The 16,168-nt window shown below is 42.1% G+C and overlaps 1 protein-coding gene across 1 annotated transcript in view; it reads right to left on the bottom strand.

The window, feature by feature from the left end:
* The window catches only part of dnah1 (dynein, axonemal, heavy chain 1), a 437,548-nt gene extending 424,037 nt beyond the window's left edge, over nt 1–13,511 (bottom strand). The window contains exons 1-3 of the mRNA XM_060835044.1: nt 13,350–13,511; nt 6,715–6,787; nt 5,744–5,918 (exon numbers count right to left, since the gene is read on the bottom strand). Coding sequence (XP_060691027.1) covers nt 5,744–5,918; nt 6,715–6,787; nt 13,350–13,511 — 410 coding nt within the window. The remainder of the gene's footprint in view (nt 1–5,743; nt 5,919–6,714; nt 6,788–13,349) is intronic.
* Between the last annotated feature and the right edge of the window lie 2,657 nt (nt 13,512–16,168).

Raw genomic sequence — 16,168 nt, 5'->3', positions numbered from 1 at the left:
CCTCAGACAGAAGGCTTTTAAGTTTTTTTAAAAATCTGTGCAATGAAAGGGCAGTGGCCAGTTCTCCCAGCTCAGCTTTTCTCTGGTTTGTTTTTTTAGAAGTAGTGTGTGAAAAATAGCTGCTGGACCCACAGAAGCAGATCCAGGCTGGTACTCTCTCTGTGACTTTTATATTGTAAGAACTTGTGTTTGATTTTTCCTTTTGTGCCAAAGGGTGATTATGGAGATTGTTGCAAATATTTGGAACGGCATCATTAAATTGGGGTGATCTGTTGGGTTTACAGAAAGGTTAGGTTATCCATTATTCTGTTTTCTGTTGTTTGTGTTTCATTTAGTAATGATTGAATAGATAGATAGATAGATAGATAGATAGATAGATAGATAGATAGAGATAGAACAGTACAGCACAGAACAGACCCTTCAGCCCACGATGTTGTGCCGACCACTGATCCTCATTTATGCACCCTCAAATTTCTGTGACCATATGCATGTCCAGTAGTCTCTTAAATGTCCCCAACGACCTTGCTTCCACTACTGCTGCTGGCAATGCATTCCATGCTCTCACAACTCTCTGTGTAAAGAACCTGCCTCTGACATCCCCTCTATACTTTCCTCCGAGCTATGACCCCTCGTGTTAGTCATTTCTGCCCTGGGAAATAGTCTCTGGCTATCGACTCTATCAATGCCTCTCATTATCTTGTATACCTCAATTAGGTCCCCTCTCCTCCTCCTTTTCTCCAATGAAAAAGGTCCGAACTCAGTCAACCTCTCTTCATAAGAAAAGCCCTCCAGTCCAGGCAGCATCCTGGTAAACCTCCTCTGAACTCTCTCCAAAGCATCCACATCTTTCCTATAATAGGGCAATCAGAACTGGATGCAGTATTCCAAGTGCAGTCTAACCAAAGTTTTATAGAGCTGCGACAAGATCTCATGATTCTTAAACTCAATCCCCCTGTTAATGAAAGCCAAAACACCATATGCTTTCTTAACAACCCTGTCCACCTGGGTGGCCATTTTAAGGGATCTATGTGCCTGCACACCAAGATCCCTCTGTTCCTTCACACTGCCAAGAATCCTATCCTTAATCCTGTACTCAGCTTTCAAATTCGACCTTCCAAAATGCATCACCTCGCATTTATCCAGGTTGAACTCCATCTGCCACCTCTCAGCCCATCTCTGCATCCTGTCAATAAATTGGAAATAAATTCTGTTTTGTTTAGAAACTAAGTGGTTTGACCAGCTGATTCTCACCCAGAACACCCACTTTACACCAGCTTAAAACAACTAGCAATGTTAGGGTCTGGGCTACCTTCCTGAAATGTTTTGAAGGTTCTGGCCTGGTCCATAACAATTTTAACAAAGAGGACCACAGAATACTTGGCATAGCGGACTTTAGTCTAATGTATGTAGCACACGCTATGTTATACAAATACAGGAAGAGATTTAACTGCAGTAGGATTGCTGGAACCTTGTTCTGCAACCTTCCAGGCATGCCCACCATCATCATCCAAATAAAAAAAGCATTGTTTAAGACCATGCTGTCAAATACTTACAGTTCTTGTGCTCTTGTGTAGCCTATGAGCTTTTGGATTATTTTTCTGGCGTATGGCTATCACAATTGGAGTCATCTGTAATTACTTCTGCTTCACAGAGATGAGTATAACCAATTTGTCACAATCAACTGCATCTTTAAAAATGCTCATGCTAGTATTCCACATTGTTGGTCACTGCATGCATTTCACATGCAGAATTCAACACATATGTATACATTTTACAAGTGTCCTTGATAATTATTTTTCTTCTGTGTGAACCTCTGAAGTCTGTGCATGGCAGCAATTTTTGGAATCAAATGTTATTGCTGCAAATGGCGGCAGCATGCTGATAGCTGTGCACAAACGTGCAGCTTAGATGGAACATTGATCATTGCATTGAACAGTGTATGTGCCCTATTAATGCAATTGCTCCTTGAACAGCCTCACATCATCCACAAGCAGAGCCCACATCCTCAGAAGGGAAATAACATTTACTGCACCAACTCCAAGTATAGTGAGAGCATTAGCAATTTGGAGACGAGTGGAAGACAGTACAGGTCACATTTTGTAGCGAGTGTGCTAATCTAGCTGTTAATCTGGTATACATCCCAAACTTTCAAGTCGCTTTGTTCCTTGCACTCCCTAAACACCCCACTGAGCTGTTCACACTGCCTTTTGATTCTTTCATTCAAGTCTTCATCTTCCCAAATCACACCCAAGCCTAAGGGTTTGGCTTCATCACACCAATCATTGTGATGCACTGTCCCCCCCTCCATGATGATAATCATCATTGATTACCTCTTCCCAGTAATCTGTGTCCTCCAATGGGCTACCCTCTCCACCTTTATATGTTGCATTTTCCTGTCACAATTATTATTCCCTCCGTATCCCAGCATGCTCCAAATCCTACAAATGACTGCTCATGTTTTCCCACCATGGCAGTGGGCCACTGATAACCCCCACGTCCCCCCCCCCCCCACTTTGACTTTCAGCAAACTGACACCCAGATTGATTGTGGCCAATCCCCCTGACTAACTTGGAACAACAGCCCAAAATGATAACTGACAAGAACCCTGAGTGGTCTCTGTGAATTTTTCAAGTGACTTATTGTAACACCCTGTAGTGGTTGCCCTGGACCTGCAGTACTGACCGTGGTCCAATCTCCAGACCATAATGATATGGAATTCCTGACCTGAAGCACCCCAAGCAACCAATTGACCATTTCTAAGCTCTTAGACCGAGATGGGGCACTGCATTTGATTGAGTATAACAGAGCCTATTGATTTGACGGAGGACAGGTCCCCTTAGATGTGGAGACATGGCTGTTTAGTTAAAGCACCTTGGCTGTTGTCACATGCTGTGGGTGTGACTTTGACAGAGCACGGTGCCGTACAACATGTCTATCCCTTTGACTTATCATTATTGGAAAATCTGACAAGCTACGTGAGTTTGTGTCTGTGCTAAAAGGCAAGGTAAGACAAAAGTACTAAGAGGCTATAAGTTCATGATGAGGCAACAATGTACAAAAAGGCTAGACAAGGCAGAGATGCAGTGAGAATCCAAGTAAGTGCAAAATGAGTGCAAAGACAGCAATCATAAAGTCCACTTCCATGCTGTTCCAATGCAAGAGATGGGTGCATGCCAATGTGCAAAAAATGGTCTAGCAGCGGTTTTATGATGAGAAGTGTTGTGCCGCATTTATGTGGTGAACTGTATTACAAAAGGATCAAAGGTTGTCGGGAGAATGTGATGTGGTCAATGTGTGTCCAGGGCCAATCTCTGTGGACAAAGGATGCAGATGGCTGCTGCCTTGAATGTTGGGGCCTACTGGCTAAGGTGGAAGCCTTGAGGAGCAAATGATGAAATATAGCCATGAGTTATGAGCTCAGACTTTGATGTTAGGAATTGTTGCAGAAATAACTCCACAGAGGCCGGTATCCCATCAGTTTGAAGTCTAGCTAAGCTTCAGCTAGTAGCTGCTTTTGCTTGATTACACCATTAATCTCACACACCAAACGGTCTCTCAGCATCTCAGTAAAGGTTAAACCAATGTCACATGCCTTTGCCAGTCGTCTTCACCTAGTTAAAAATCCTGATACAGATTCCCCTCGATTTCAAAAAATGCTCATGATTCAGAATTAGAGACTGCTTGGACTCATAATATTCTTTAATTAAATTTGTCAACTCATGAAGGGTTTAGTATCTGGTATCTTAGGGAAAGTTAGGGTCCAAATAACTGAGAAAGTTGTGGGTCCACAAGCCATTAGGAGAATTACTTGTGACTTTTCATCTACCCCAATGTCATTTGCCCAGAAAAAATAAATACATTCTTTCCACATACTGGGCCTAGTCATCAACAGCAGTATCGAATGAGCCAAGCCTTCCAAATAACGGCATGATGCCAGATATGTTTACCCCAACTTTGCTGATGACACCAACATGGTAGGATATCTAACAACAAGTCATAATACAGAAACGAGTTAGAAGTATTGGCGACATGGTGCAATCTCTCTCTCAATGTCAGCAAAATTAAAGAACTGATCATTGACTTCAAAAAGAAAGGAGGAGAACATGCCACAGTCTACATGAACAGGGCTGAGATTAAGAGGGTAAAGAATGTCAAGTTCCTAGGAGTGATGATAACTGACAACCTATCCTGGACTTTCCATGTAGATGGATGGTCAAAAAAGCACAACAATGCCTTTTCTTCCTCAGACAGCTCAGGAAATTTGGCATGTCATAAGGACCCTTACCAACTTCTACAGATGCACCACTGAAATCATTCTGTCCAGATGCATAATGGCCTGGTAGAGCAACTGCTCTGCCCAGGATGGAAATAAATTACAGAAGATTGTGTGCATAGCCCACACCATCACTGAACTCAACCCTCCATCCATGGACACAATTTATATTGCAGAAAAGCTACCATCATCATCAAAGATCAACGCAGCCTGATAATGCCCTCCTACAACTCTCCCATCAGGCAGAAGATACAAAAGCTTGGACAGACACACATCAGCAGGTTCAAGAACAGCTTCTTTCTGGGCATCATTAGATTGTTGAATTGACTCTCTAACTTCAAATAATGCTGATCTTGCTAATGTTGATCTTGCCCAGTGCAAGCCTTATGCGACATAACCTGTAAGCCTCTAAGTTTTTTTTTCACCCTCTGATCTGTATGTCCTTCCTTACTATGATCTGCCTGTACTGCTTGAAAACAAAGCTTTTCACTGTACTTAGGTACATGTGACCATAAATAAATCAAATCAAATCAATTCAAAGGCAACTGTTGCAAGCAAATTTCTTCAGGAGCACACTTTATTCTCATTGGCACTAAAATAACACCACAGAGGTCAATATCCAGCCGCCAAGTCACCTGTTATTTATACCTGGAAAGTCCTTGATTCTGATCTAGTTCCATCAGAGCTAGCTCTCAGTGAACAGTCTGACGTTCCATTTTCTGTCTGACAGGCAGGACTCCCTGATTAGTAGCCTCCATAAGGAACTCATTCAATTATGTCTACCTGCCTGACCTTGCTACAATCATTACATTTGCTGTCTACTCTGTAGAGTGCACTACATTCCCTGCCATATGGGAGAATAGAAAACCACAAATAAATGAGGTCAGGTTCAGTACTGATGAGGTATAAATACATATAACTAGGTGACTGGCCACTTACTAGCAGAAGTTTTGTTTAAAACCGCGAGTGGAAAATCAGACACACCATATTTTACCAATTGACTTGGCCATGCCCACATTATTCAGGGGCTGGGAAGATGCCACAGAATATTTTGGTGCTACAACAATGTGTCAGGAAATATAGATTTCATTGTTCAAGTCCTGGAGTGGGACTTGCACATACCACCTTTTCGCCTAGACATGAGGCGGCTCTCAAGTAAGCTATAGCTAGTACCATTAAATTTAATGGGTAAATATTCCAGTTTAAGTGTGCTCATTTAAGGTTGTATACATATTGTTTGATAATATTAACAACCAGCTAGTATTCACAGTAAATATAGAGTATTTTTAAGTTGCTGTTGAGCTACCTAGATTTTATGTCAGCTTAATGTCAATAATATTCTCGTAGTGAATGACACAGTCAATGCTCAACATGTATTGTGTCAATGTTAAAAAGTTTAGCTTCATTAGTAGCCTGCTGCTGACAATCTCATGCTTTATTAAAGGATATGTACCAAGAACTGGAAGATACCTTTCAATCTCAAGTTTGCGGGGACGCTGTCCTGGAGCCACATGAAATGGAACTTGCACCTTTGGTTGAAACGACCTCAATGTAAAGTCGGATCTTGCCTGCAATTCAGTACTTGATCCATATATTTGTGATTCTAGATGTGTTAAAAGATCATCAGGCCCATCGAAGGAAAAGACTGAAATTAGGGAATTAAGTGTTAAGTACATAGAAGCAAACTGCAAAAGAACCAGTTCAATAACAGCATGGTTGCAAGAGAGAAACTATATTAGCTATTTTACTGAAAGTCAACAAAGTCAACAAAGGAGAGAAAAACAAAAAGTGCATCATTCTGACAAAAGTAATTTTCAAGCTTTTTCCCCTAAGCACAAGTATTTCTAACATTTAAAGTCTTCGTTTAATTTGTCACACTCATGGTAGCGTACAAGTTTTCCCTCAAATTTGTTACATTTTGAAGGAATTGGAACAGAGAAGTCACATCCATGGTACTGAAGCAAGAAATGGATAGAAACAAACAAAAAGGGAAAAGTGCATGAGCTACATCAAAAGGGATTGAAGAAAAATTGGAGAAATCCAAAGATGTGTAGGTTAGGTGAACTGGCCATGCTAAATTGCCCACAGAGTTCAGGGATGTGTAGGTTAGGTGCATAAGTCAGGGCTAAATGAAGAGTAATAGGATAAGGAAATGGGTCTGGGTGGGTTACTCTTCCGAGGGTCACTGTGGACTTGTTAGGCCGAATGGCCTGTAGAGATTCTCTGGCTCTAAAGATGCTTTATATATGGAAACTAAACTACACTCATGAATACATTGACGTATTAACATTTACTCAACACTACATTCCACATCATCTATAATATTGGGAACAGATCTTGAGTTTATCATTGGTTTAAAATGGATGCCAGTAAATCAGCACCCTGCTATACATCTCTTTTAACTTTTATTTTCATTTTTGCTACATTCAATAGGTACTTACCTTGAGGAGTATAGTACTGCTGACCTGACTGATTTAGGTAGTGCCTTGATACCTCAGGACCTTCTTGAACATTCTATGAAAATTAAAATAGTAAGTTATTAGACTCAAACTCTTCCAAAAATATATATTAAGAACTACTTAAGATAGAAAATGTTGGAAACAGTCAGTAGATCACTTGACATCTGTGAAGACAGAAACAGTAACAACTGTAACAGGTGTAAAAGGTCTGTATAGTTTGTTCAAGCTGGAGCATCACCAGACAAAAATATTGCAAAGCATTATTCAAAAGCATGAGTATAAATTTGTTTTGGCCAGAAACACCAAACGGACCATAGCAAATTGGCTTTTTTTTTTTAAATCAACCTGTTCAGATTATTACACACCTGTTGAGCAGGTGGGACTTGATCCCGGAGCCCATGACTCAGATGCCACATTATGAGACAAAGATTGCAAGGTATACCAAAATCAGACTTATTAACACTAGAATCACAGCATAGTGAAATTAAAATCTTCAATGACCCTCAAAATTGCCCAGCTGCTCCTAACCAACCAGACCTCAAGATGTCAGACACTGAGTTTATAGTTTAAACAAAAAATAGCAATTTATTATTTATACTGTAACTTTAGTAGAGCAAAGCTAAATAGATAATCTAATTAATGAATATGATTTAAAGTCAATCTTCTTTGATTGCAACCCTTACTCTCATACACAGATAGACAAGGTTAAGGGATAAATTAAAAAGAAAAAAGCTGTGATTTTCCAGTTTATCAATGAGTACCAGGTTGCCATGGAATCCTTGAATGATAAGTTGCATTGTTAATACATAGGATTGTATCTTGCCTAAATTTCAAAGTCACCAGTCAATGCAAACAGCTTCCAGCAACCTCTTGTAAACTGGGATTCTTTTCTCAGATCATTCAATAATTCTTTAACTAAGACAAAAACTAGAGTATAAAACTCAAACACAGCTTTCCTGTCCAACAGCTTCAGAGGTCACAACATTCTGCCCAAGAAACTCAGTCAAAACCAGTTCAATCTATGATTTCTTTCTCTTTTTTCCACATCCTCTGTGGTTGTTTGGCTGGCCAGCACAGCATCCCCTTGATTGTACCAATGCAACACATGGTGGTGCTGAAAGTCTGTTATGTTCTTAAAACAATAATTAACCTACACCGCTTTCTAGGTCAGTTCTCATAAACAATCAACAATTTGCATTCGCCTCCTTTTCCAAAACAAAAACTGCTGCTCAAAATTCAAAGTTCGTATCGCAACTTCAGCTCATGTCCCTGTGTAAAAATGAGAAAAGCGAAAGAAAAACTGATATTCTCAACAATAGGGACATTATTGTTGTGCCACACAAGCTCTATCGGCTGTTCATTTTATACTCTACCTGATACCCTTCTTCAAACAGAGCTTTAAATTCACTATCCCTTGCTACTTCCAACTTTTTCAATGAATTAAATCTCAAGTCCAGTAACTGTGATGCATTGAGGTAATAATTCTAAATCTTCCAGTTGATAAAAAAATAAAAATGGTAGTAAGCACTGGGAAAGATAGTCGCAGACTTTAGAAGGACTTGGACTAACTGGTGAAAAAAGCAGACACATAGCAAATGAGTTATAAAGCAACAAGTGTCGTGAAATATTTTTGTCGGAAAACTGAGGAAGGGGGAAAATAAACTAAATGGCATGATTTTAAAATGAGTATAGACATAGACAGACAATCAGGTGGCTAAACGTATACACAAGTTTTTGAAGATGATATTATTTGAAGATGACAAGATGAGCTTGTGAAAAAGGCAAACAGTAAATACAGGCACAGAGTACCAAATCTATGAAGCTCTGCTAAATGTTCATAAAACACAAATTACAGCCCAGGAGCTAATACTGGCTAGCCCATTATGGGAAGGATGCCAAATGTTGTTGTGAGGATATAGAGAAAAAATACTGAAAGACAATAAGATAGAAGGATTTCAACTGTGTGGAAAAGCTGGATTAGCTGGGCTGTTTCCTTTGGGGAAAAGATATTAAGGGAAGATTTAATTGTTCAAAATCATGAAGAATTTTCATTGAGTTAATGGGAGAAACAGTTGCCAGTGACAGAAAGATTAGTGAGTAAAAGATACAGATTTTAATTTAACTACCAAAGAACATGAAAAAACATTTTTTCATGTGGTGAGTTGATTTGAGCTGAAAAACGTTACTGGAGTAGATTCGATAACTTTCAGACAGGAATTGGATAAATACTTGAAATTGAAACTTTTTCAGCACTCTGGAGAAAAGACAGAGGAGTGGGCATAATTGGCTAGTTCTTTCAAAGAGCGCTGGGCCAAACAGTCTTTGGAGCATATCCTCAGTGACAACACGATTGTTTAAAATGGGCATGTTTTAATTTTGTAATGTAACTATCCAAATAACATGCAAATCAATATTGCTTGTCTGTCACATTTGCAGACTCCCATTCTGGGTTGTTAATTTCAACTAAGATAAAGAACATCATTGAGCTTTTCCATACAGATCAGCAATAGAAATGAGTGAAAAGCAACCACCAAGTCACATTCATAAAATTCCTAGCAGGGGATATAACAGCTGCTTTGAATCATTAGGTCAGAAACTGTCAAAAATTAGTTCATGGCTGATTAAACTGCATTAAGGGGTGGGGAGGTCATTCAGGAGCTCAGGGAGTTAGGCTGGAAGCTAAAAGCTAGGACGGACAGAGTCATCATCTCTGGGTTGTTGCCGGTGCCACGTGACAGTGAGGCAAGGAATAGGAAGAGAATGCAGTTGAATACGTGGCTCCAAAGATGGCGTAGGAGGGAGGGCTTCAGGTATTTGGACAATTGGACTGCATTCTGGGGAAGGTGGGACCTGTACAAGCAGGACGGGTTGCACCTGAACCAGAAGGGCACCAATATCCTGGGAGGTAGGTTTGCTAGCACTCTTCAGGGGGGTTCAAGCTAATTTGGCAGGGGGATGGGATCCGGACTTGTAGTCCAGCAAGTAAGTTAGCTGTTTTTCAGGATATCCAAGAATGTAGGGAGGCTGTGGAGGAGGTAGCACTGACAGGGAATACTTGCAGACACAGAGATAGGCTCAAGTGTGTATACTTCAACGCAAGAAGTATCAGAAATAAGGTGGGTGAACTTAAGGCGTGGATTGGTACTTGGGACTACAATATTGTGGCCATCACGGAAACGTGGATAGAAGAGGGACAGGAATAGTTGTTGAAGGTTCCTGGTTACAGATGTTTCAGTAAGATTAGGGTGGGTGGTAAAAAAGGAGGGGGTGTGGCGTTGCTAATTAGAAATGGTATAACGGCTGCAGAAAGGCAGTTCGAGGGGGATCTGCCTTTGGAGGTAGTATGGGCTGAAGTCAGAAATAGGAAAGGAGCAGTCACCTTGTTGGGTGTTTACTATAGGCCCCCCAATAGCAGCAGAGATGTGGAGAAACAGATTGGGAAACAGATTTTGGAAAGGTGCAGAAGCCACAGGATAGTAGTCATGGGCGATTTCAACTTCCCAAATATTGATTGGAAGCTCTTTAGATCAAGTAGATTGGATGGGTCAGTGTGCAGTGTGTCCAGGAAGCTTTTCTAACTCAGTATGTAGATTGTCCGACCAGAGGAGAGGCCATATTGGATTTGGTACTCGGTAACGAACCGGGACAAGTGATGTGCTTGTTAGTGGGTGAGCATTTTGGTGATAGTGACCACAATTCTGTGACTTTCACCTTGGTTATGGAGAGAGATAGGTGCGCGCAACAGGGTAGGTTTTACAATTGGGGGAAGGGTAAATACGATGCTGCAAGACAGGATCTGAGGAGCATAAGTTGGGAGCATAGGCTGTCAGGGAAGGATGTTATTGAAATGTGGAACTTTTTCAAGGAACAGATACGACATGTCCTTGATATGTATGTACCTGTCAGGCAGGAAAGAGATGGTCATGTGAGGGAATCTTGGTTGACGAGGGAGGTTGAATGTCTAGTAAAGAGGAAGAAGGAGGCTTACATAAGGTTGAGGAAACAAAGTTCAGACAGAGCAGTGGAGGGATACAGGATAGCCAGGAGGGAGCTGAAGAAAGGGATTAGGAGAGCTAAGAGAGGGCATGAAAAATCTTTGGTGGGTAGGATCAAGGATAACCCCAAGGCCTTTTATGCATATGTGAGAAACATGAGAATGACGAGAACGAGGGTAGGTCCGATCAAGGACAGTAGTGGGACACTGTGTATTGAGTCGGAAGAGATAGGAGAGGTCTTGAATGAGTACTTTTCTTCAGTATTTACAAATGAGAGGGACCATATTGCTGAAGAGGAGAGTATGAAACGGACTGGTAAGCTAGAGGAGATACTTGTTAGGAAGGAAGATGTGTGGGCATTTTGAAAAACTTGAGGAGAGACAAGTCCCTCGGGCCTGACGGGATATATCCTAGGATTATGTGGGAAGCAAGAGAGGAAATTGCAGAGCCGTTGGCAATGATCTTTTCGTCTTCACTGTCAACGGGGGTGGTACCAGGGGACTAGAAAGTGGCAAATGTTGTGCCCCTGTTCAAAACAGGGAATAGGGATAACCCCGGGAATTACAGGCCAGTTAGTCTTACTTCGGTGGTAAGCAAAGTAATGGAAAGGGTACTGAGGGATAGGATTTATGAGTATCTGGAAAGACACTGCTAGATTAGGGACAGCCAGCACGGTTTGTGAGGGGTAGGTCTTGCCTTACAAGTCTTATTGAATTCTTTGAGGAGGTGACCAAGCATGTGGATGAGGGTAGACCAGTAGATGTAGTGTACATGGATTTTAGTAAGGCATTTGATTAGGTTCCCCATGGTGGGCTTATGTGGAAAGTTAGGAGGCATGGGATAGTGGGAAATTTGGCCAGTTGGTTAGAGAACTGGCTAACCGGTCGAAGTCAGAGAGTGTTGGTAGATGGTAAATATTCAGCCTGGAGCCCAGTTACAAGTGGAGTTCCGCAGGGATCAGTTCTGGGTCCTCTGCTGTTTGTAATTTTTATTAATGACTTGGAAGAGGGAGTCGAAGGGTGTGTCAGTAAATTTGCAGACGATACGAAGATAGGTGGAGTTGTGGATAGTGAGGAGGGCTGTTGTCAGCTGCAAAGGGACTTAGATATAATGCAGAGCTGGGCTGAGGAGTGGCAGATAGAATTCAACCCTGCCAAGTGTGAGGTTGTCCATTTTGGAAGGACAAATAATTTTGCGGAATACAGGGTTAACGGTAGGGTTCATAGTAAGGTGGAGGAGCAGAGGGATCCTGGGGTCTATGTTCATAGCTCTTTGAAAGTTTCCACTCAGGTGGATAGAGCTTGTAAGAAGGCCTATGGTGTATTAGCGTTCATTAGCAGAGGAATTGAATTCAAGAGTCATGAGGTGATATTGCAGCTTTACAGGACCTTGGTAAGGCCAAATTTGGAGTACTGTGTGCAGTTCTAGTCGCCTCACTTTAGGAAAGATGTGGAAGCTTTGGAGAGGGTGCAGAGGAGATTTACGAGGCTGTTGCCTGGAATGGAGAGTAGGTCGTACAAGGATAGGTTGAGAATGCTAGACCTTTTCTCATTGGAACGGCGAAGGGTGAGGGGTGACTTGATAGAGGTTTATAAGATGATCAGAGGAATAGATAGAGTAGACAGTCAGAGACTTTTTCCAGGTACAACAGAGTGTTGCAAGGGGACATAAATTTAAGGTGAAAGGTGGAAGGTATAGGGCGGATGTCAGGGGTAGGTTCTTTACCCAGAGAGTGGTGGGGGCATGTAATGCGCTGCCTGTGTGAGTGGCAGAGTTAGAATCGTGGTGACCTTTAAGCGGCTATTGGATAGGTACATGGATAGGTGCTTAAGCTAGGACAAATGTTCGGCACAGCATCGTGGGCCGAAGGGCCTGTTCTGTGCTGTGTTGTTCTATGTTCTCAGGAAAAAAATGGATTTTATGGTGCACTAGTAATGTCCCTAGCTCTAAGCAAAAATGTTCAGGTTCAGACCCGACCTGCCCTGGAGCTTATCATAATTAAACAGGTTCATTAAGAAAATATTTGACAAAGGGAATGACAAGGGAGAAAAATGAATGTCAAACACTCTCATTGAACCATGATTTTCCTGGTACTTGTTTGCCAGCCCCTAATCTGGCATCTGCCTTTAGTCCTCTCTCTTCCCCATTCTGAAAAGTTTCAAACAAATTTTAATGTACATTACAAAATGCATGTTAGAGATTTCATGGGTGGAGGGGTGGGGTGGGGAGAGGATGATAGGAAAAGTAAGTGCAATCGCAAACCTATAAATTATTGTCTATTTTGCAATGTAATCTGTTCTTACTACAGTGGTAGACTTTCAAATACACATAACATACATGCCCAGATAAAATCAAACCATCTCAATATGCTTTCATATTTTTTAACATAATGCAGTTTGCTTAAAACTTGCCTTGGGCTGAGATAAGATTGAGACACTCACATTTCAGTTAAGCATTACCACAAACAAAACCAGTGAAACACTACAACACAGACATAGGAGAGAATGAAATATGTTTACTAAAGCAATTTTCTGGGTGTATATACAGTAACTCAAACCATTAGGTTTGGCTATGCAATAGCCAGCAATAAAATGGCATGCAATAAATATTCACAGTACTTACCCCCAGAACGGTTGATGCTCCTGCAGCAAGGATTTCTGAATAGAAACCCCTTGGTTTAATTGTAGGGTATTTTTGCACCATCTCTTCAGAATCCTCTAAGTTGGCTTTAGATGATTTTAATTTCTTCTTTGGAGGGAATTTTGATTTGCTGCTTGATTCCATCCTCTATCAGAAGTCAGAAACTGAAACAAAGTACAGTTAGATATTGTAATACCTGTATTAATGTTTCTTGACATTCAAGATTGTTCACTAAAACATAAAAGTTTAAAATTATATGGAGTTTCAATGAAGTAAATATTCTCACTAATTATTAAATTGGTAACAAGAAGGGATATAAATTTAAGAAAATCACCAATAGGACTAAAGACCAGTTTGGAGATTTCACTTTTCTTTACATAACATGGACGACTGTTAGATTGTATAATGTGCTATGAGAAAAGCAAAATCCACAACAGATTTTAAAGCTATTGGGAACTGTAAAAGGGTCATAGTAATAGAATCCTGGAGTCATACAGCATGGAAACAGACCCTTCAGATTACTTGTCCATGTTGAACACAATCTCAAACTAAACTAGTCTCACCTGCCCATTTCTATTCCTCTCATAATTTTATAAACCACTCAGCCTGCTATGCTCCAGTGAAAAATCTCCCACCCTATTCAGCCCTTTTTATAACCCTAACCTTCCATACCCAGCAACATCTTGGTAAATCACTTCTGAACCCGCTCTAGCTTAGTAATTTCCTTCCTATAACTGGGCACCCAAACTGGACACAGTACTCTAGAAGAGGCCTCACCAATGTTCTGTACAACCTCAACTCCAACTCTCAAAGGAATAGGAAATTCGACGTTTCGGGCCAGAGCCCTTCATCAGGAATGAGGAGAGCGTGCCAGGCAGGCTAAGATAAAAGGTAGGGAGGAGGGACTTGGGGGAGGGGCGATGGGGATGTGATAGGTGGAAGGAGGTCAAAGTGAGGGTGATAGGCCGGAGTGGGGTGGGGGCGGAGAGGTCAGGAAGAAGATTGCAGGTTGGGAGGGCGGTGCTGAGTTGAGGGAACCGACTGAGACAAGGTGGGGGGAGGGGAAATGAGGAAACTGGAGAAATCTGAGTTCATTCCTTGTGGTTGGAGGGTTCCCAGGCGGAAGATGAGGCACTCCTCCTCCAGCCGTCGTGTTGTTATGTTCTGCCGATGGAGGAGTCCAAGGACCTGCATGTCCTCAGTGGAGTGGGAGGGAGAGTTAAAGTGTTGAGCCACGGGGTGGTTGGGTTGGTTGGTCCGGGCATCCCTGAGGTGTTCTCTGAAGCATTCCGCAAATAAGCGGCCCGTCTCCCCAATATAGAGGAGGCCACATCGGGTGCAGCGGATGCAATAGATGATGTGTGTGGAGGTGCAGGTGAACTTGTGGCGGATATGGAAGGATCCCTTGGGGCCTTGGAGGGAAGTGAGGGAGGAGGTGTGGGCGCAAGTTTTACACTTCCTGCGGTTGCAGGGGAAGGTGCCGGGAGTGGAGGTTGGGTTGGTGGGGGGTGTGGACCTGACGAGGGAGTCACGAAGGGAGTGGTCTTTGCGGAACGCTGATAGGGGAGGGGAGGGAAATATATCCCTGGTGGTGGGATCCGTTTGGAGGTGGCGGAAATGAAGGCGGATGATACGTTGTATACGGAGGTTGGTGGGGTGGTAGGTGAGAACCAGTGGGGTTCTGTCTTGGTGGCGGTTGGAGGAGCGGGGCTCAAGGGCGGAGGAGCGGGAAGTGGAGGAGATGCGGTGGAGGGCATCGTCGATCACGTTTGGGGGGAATTTGCGGTCCTTGAAGAAGGAGGCCATCTGGGCTGTACGGTGTTGGAACTGGTCCTCCTGGGAGCAAATGCGGCGGAGACGAAGGAATTGGGAATATGGGATGGAGATTTTACAGGGGGCAGGGTGGGAGGAGGTGTAGTCCAGGTAGCTGTGGGAGTCAGTCGGTTTATAGTAGAATAAACTGGCCTGAAACGTCGAATTTCCTATTCCTTGGATGCTGCCTAACCTGCTGTGCTTTAACCAGCAACACGTTTTCAGCTCTGATCTCCAGCATCTGCAGACCTCACTTTTTACTCCAACTCTCAAAGGACTGATCAATGAAGGCAAGCTTACTAAATGACCTTTTTTTAACCATCCTGTCTGTATGTGATGCAAACTTCAAAGAATTATGTACCTGAACCCAATACTACCCAAGGCCCTACTATTAATTGTGTAAGTGTGGCTCCACTTGTTTTATCAAAATGTAATACCTCACATTTCTCCAAGTTGAACTCCATTTGCCATTTTTCAGCCCATTGACCCATTTGATCAAGATTCCTTTATCTCAGAAAACCTTCTTCACTGTCTATTGTACCATCTATTTTAGTGTGTCCCCAAATTTACAAACAATGCCTTCTATATTCTCAAATAAATCATTTATATAAATGACAAACAAAAGAGGACCCAGAGTTGATTACTTTGGAAATCACTGGCGACAGGCCTCAAGTCCGAAAAGCTACCTTCCACCATCTCTTTCTGTCTCCTGTCGTTAACCCTATTATGTATCCAATTGACAAGCTTACCCTGAATTCTATGTGACCTAACTTGCCTTATCACATTCTTTACAATAGACTCTAACATTCTTCCAATTATAGATGTTAAATAGCCAATAGTTACCTAGCTAAGTTTTTTTTGAAACCCCAGGACGCAACGCACTGGGCCCAGAGAACGTGAGTCCCTAGTCCAATAGTTTCCCTAATGTTTTCTCTCTATTGACAGTTGGACCAGTATTTATTGCACATCCATGAGGGGACATGGCCGGG

The sequence above is a fragment of the Hemiscyllium ocellatum genome, chromosome 14 (genome assembly GCF_020745735.1).
Source record: "Hemiscyllium ocellatum isolate sHemOce1 chromosome 14, sHemOce1.pat.X.cur, whole genome shotgun sequence".
Classification (NCBI taxonomy): domain Eukaryota; kingdom Metazoa; phylum Chordata; class Chondrichthyes; order Orectolobiformes; family Hemiscylliidae; genus Hemiscyllium; species Hemiscyllium ocellatum.
This window is presented reverse-complemented; position numbering and strand designations above follow the sequence as displayed.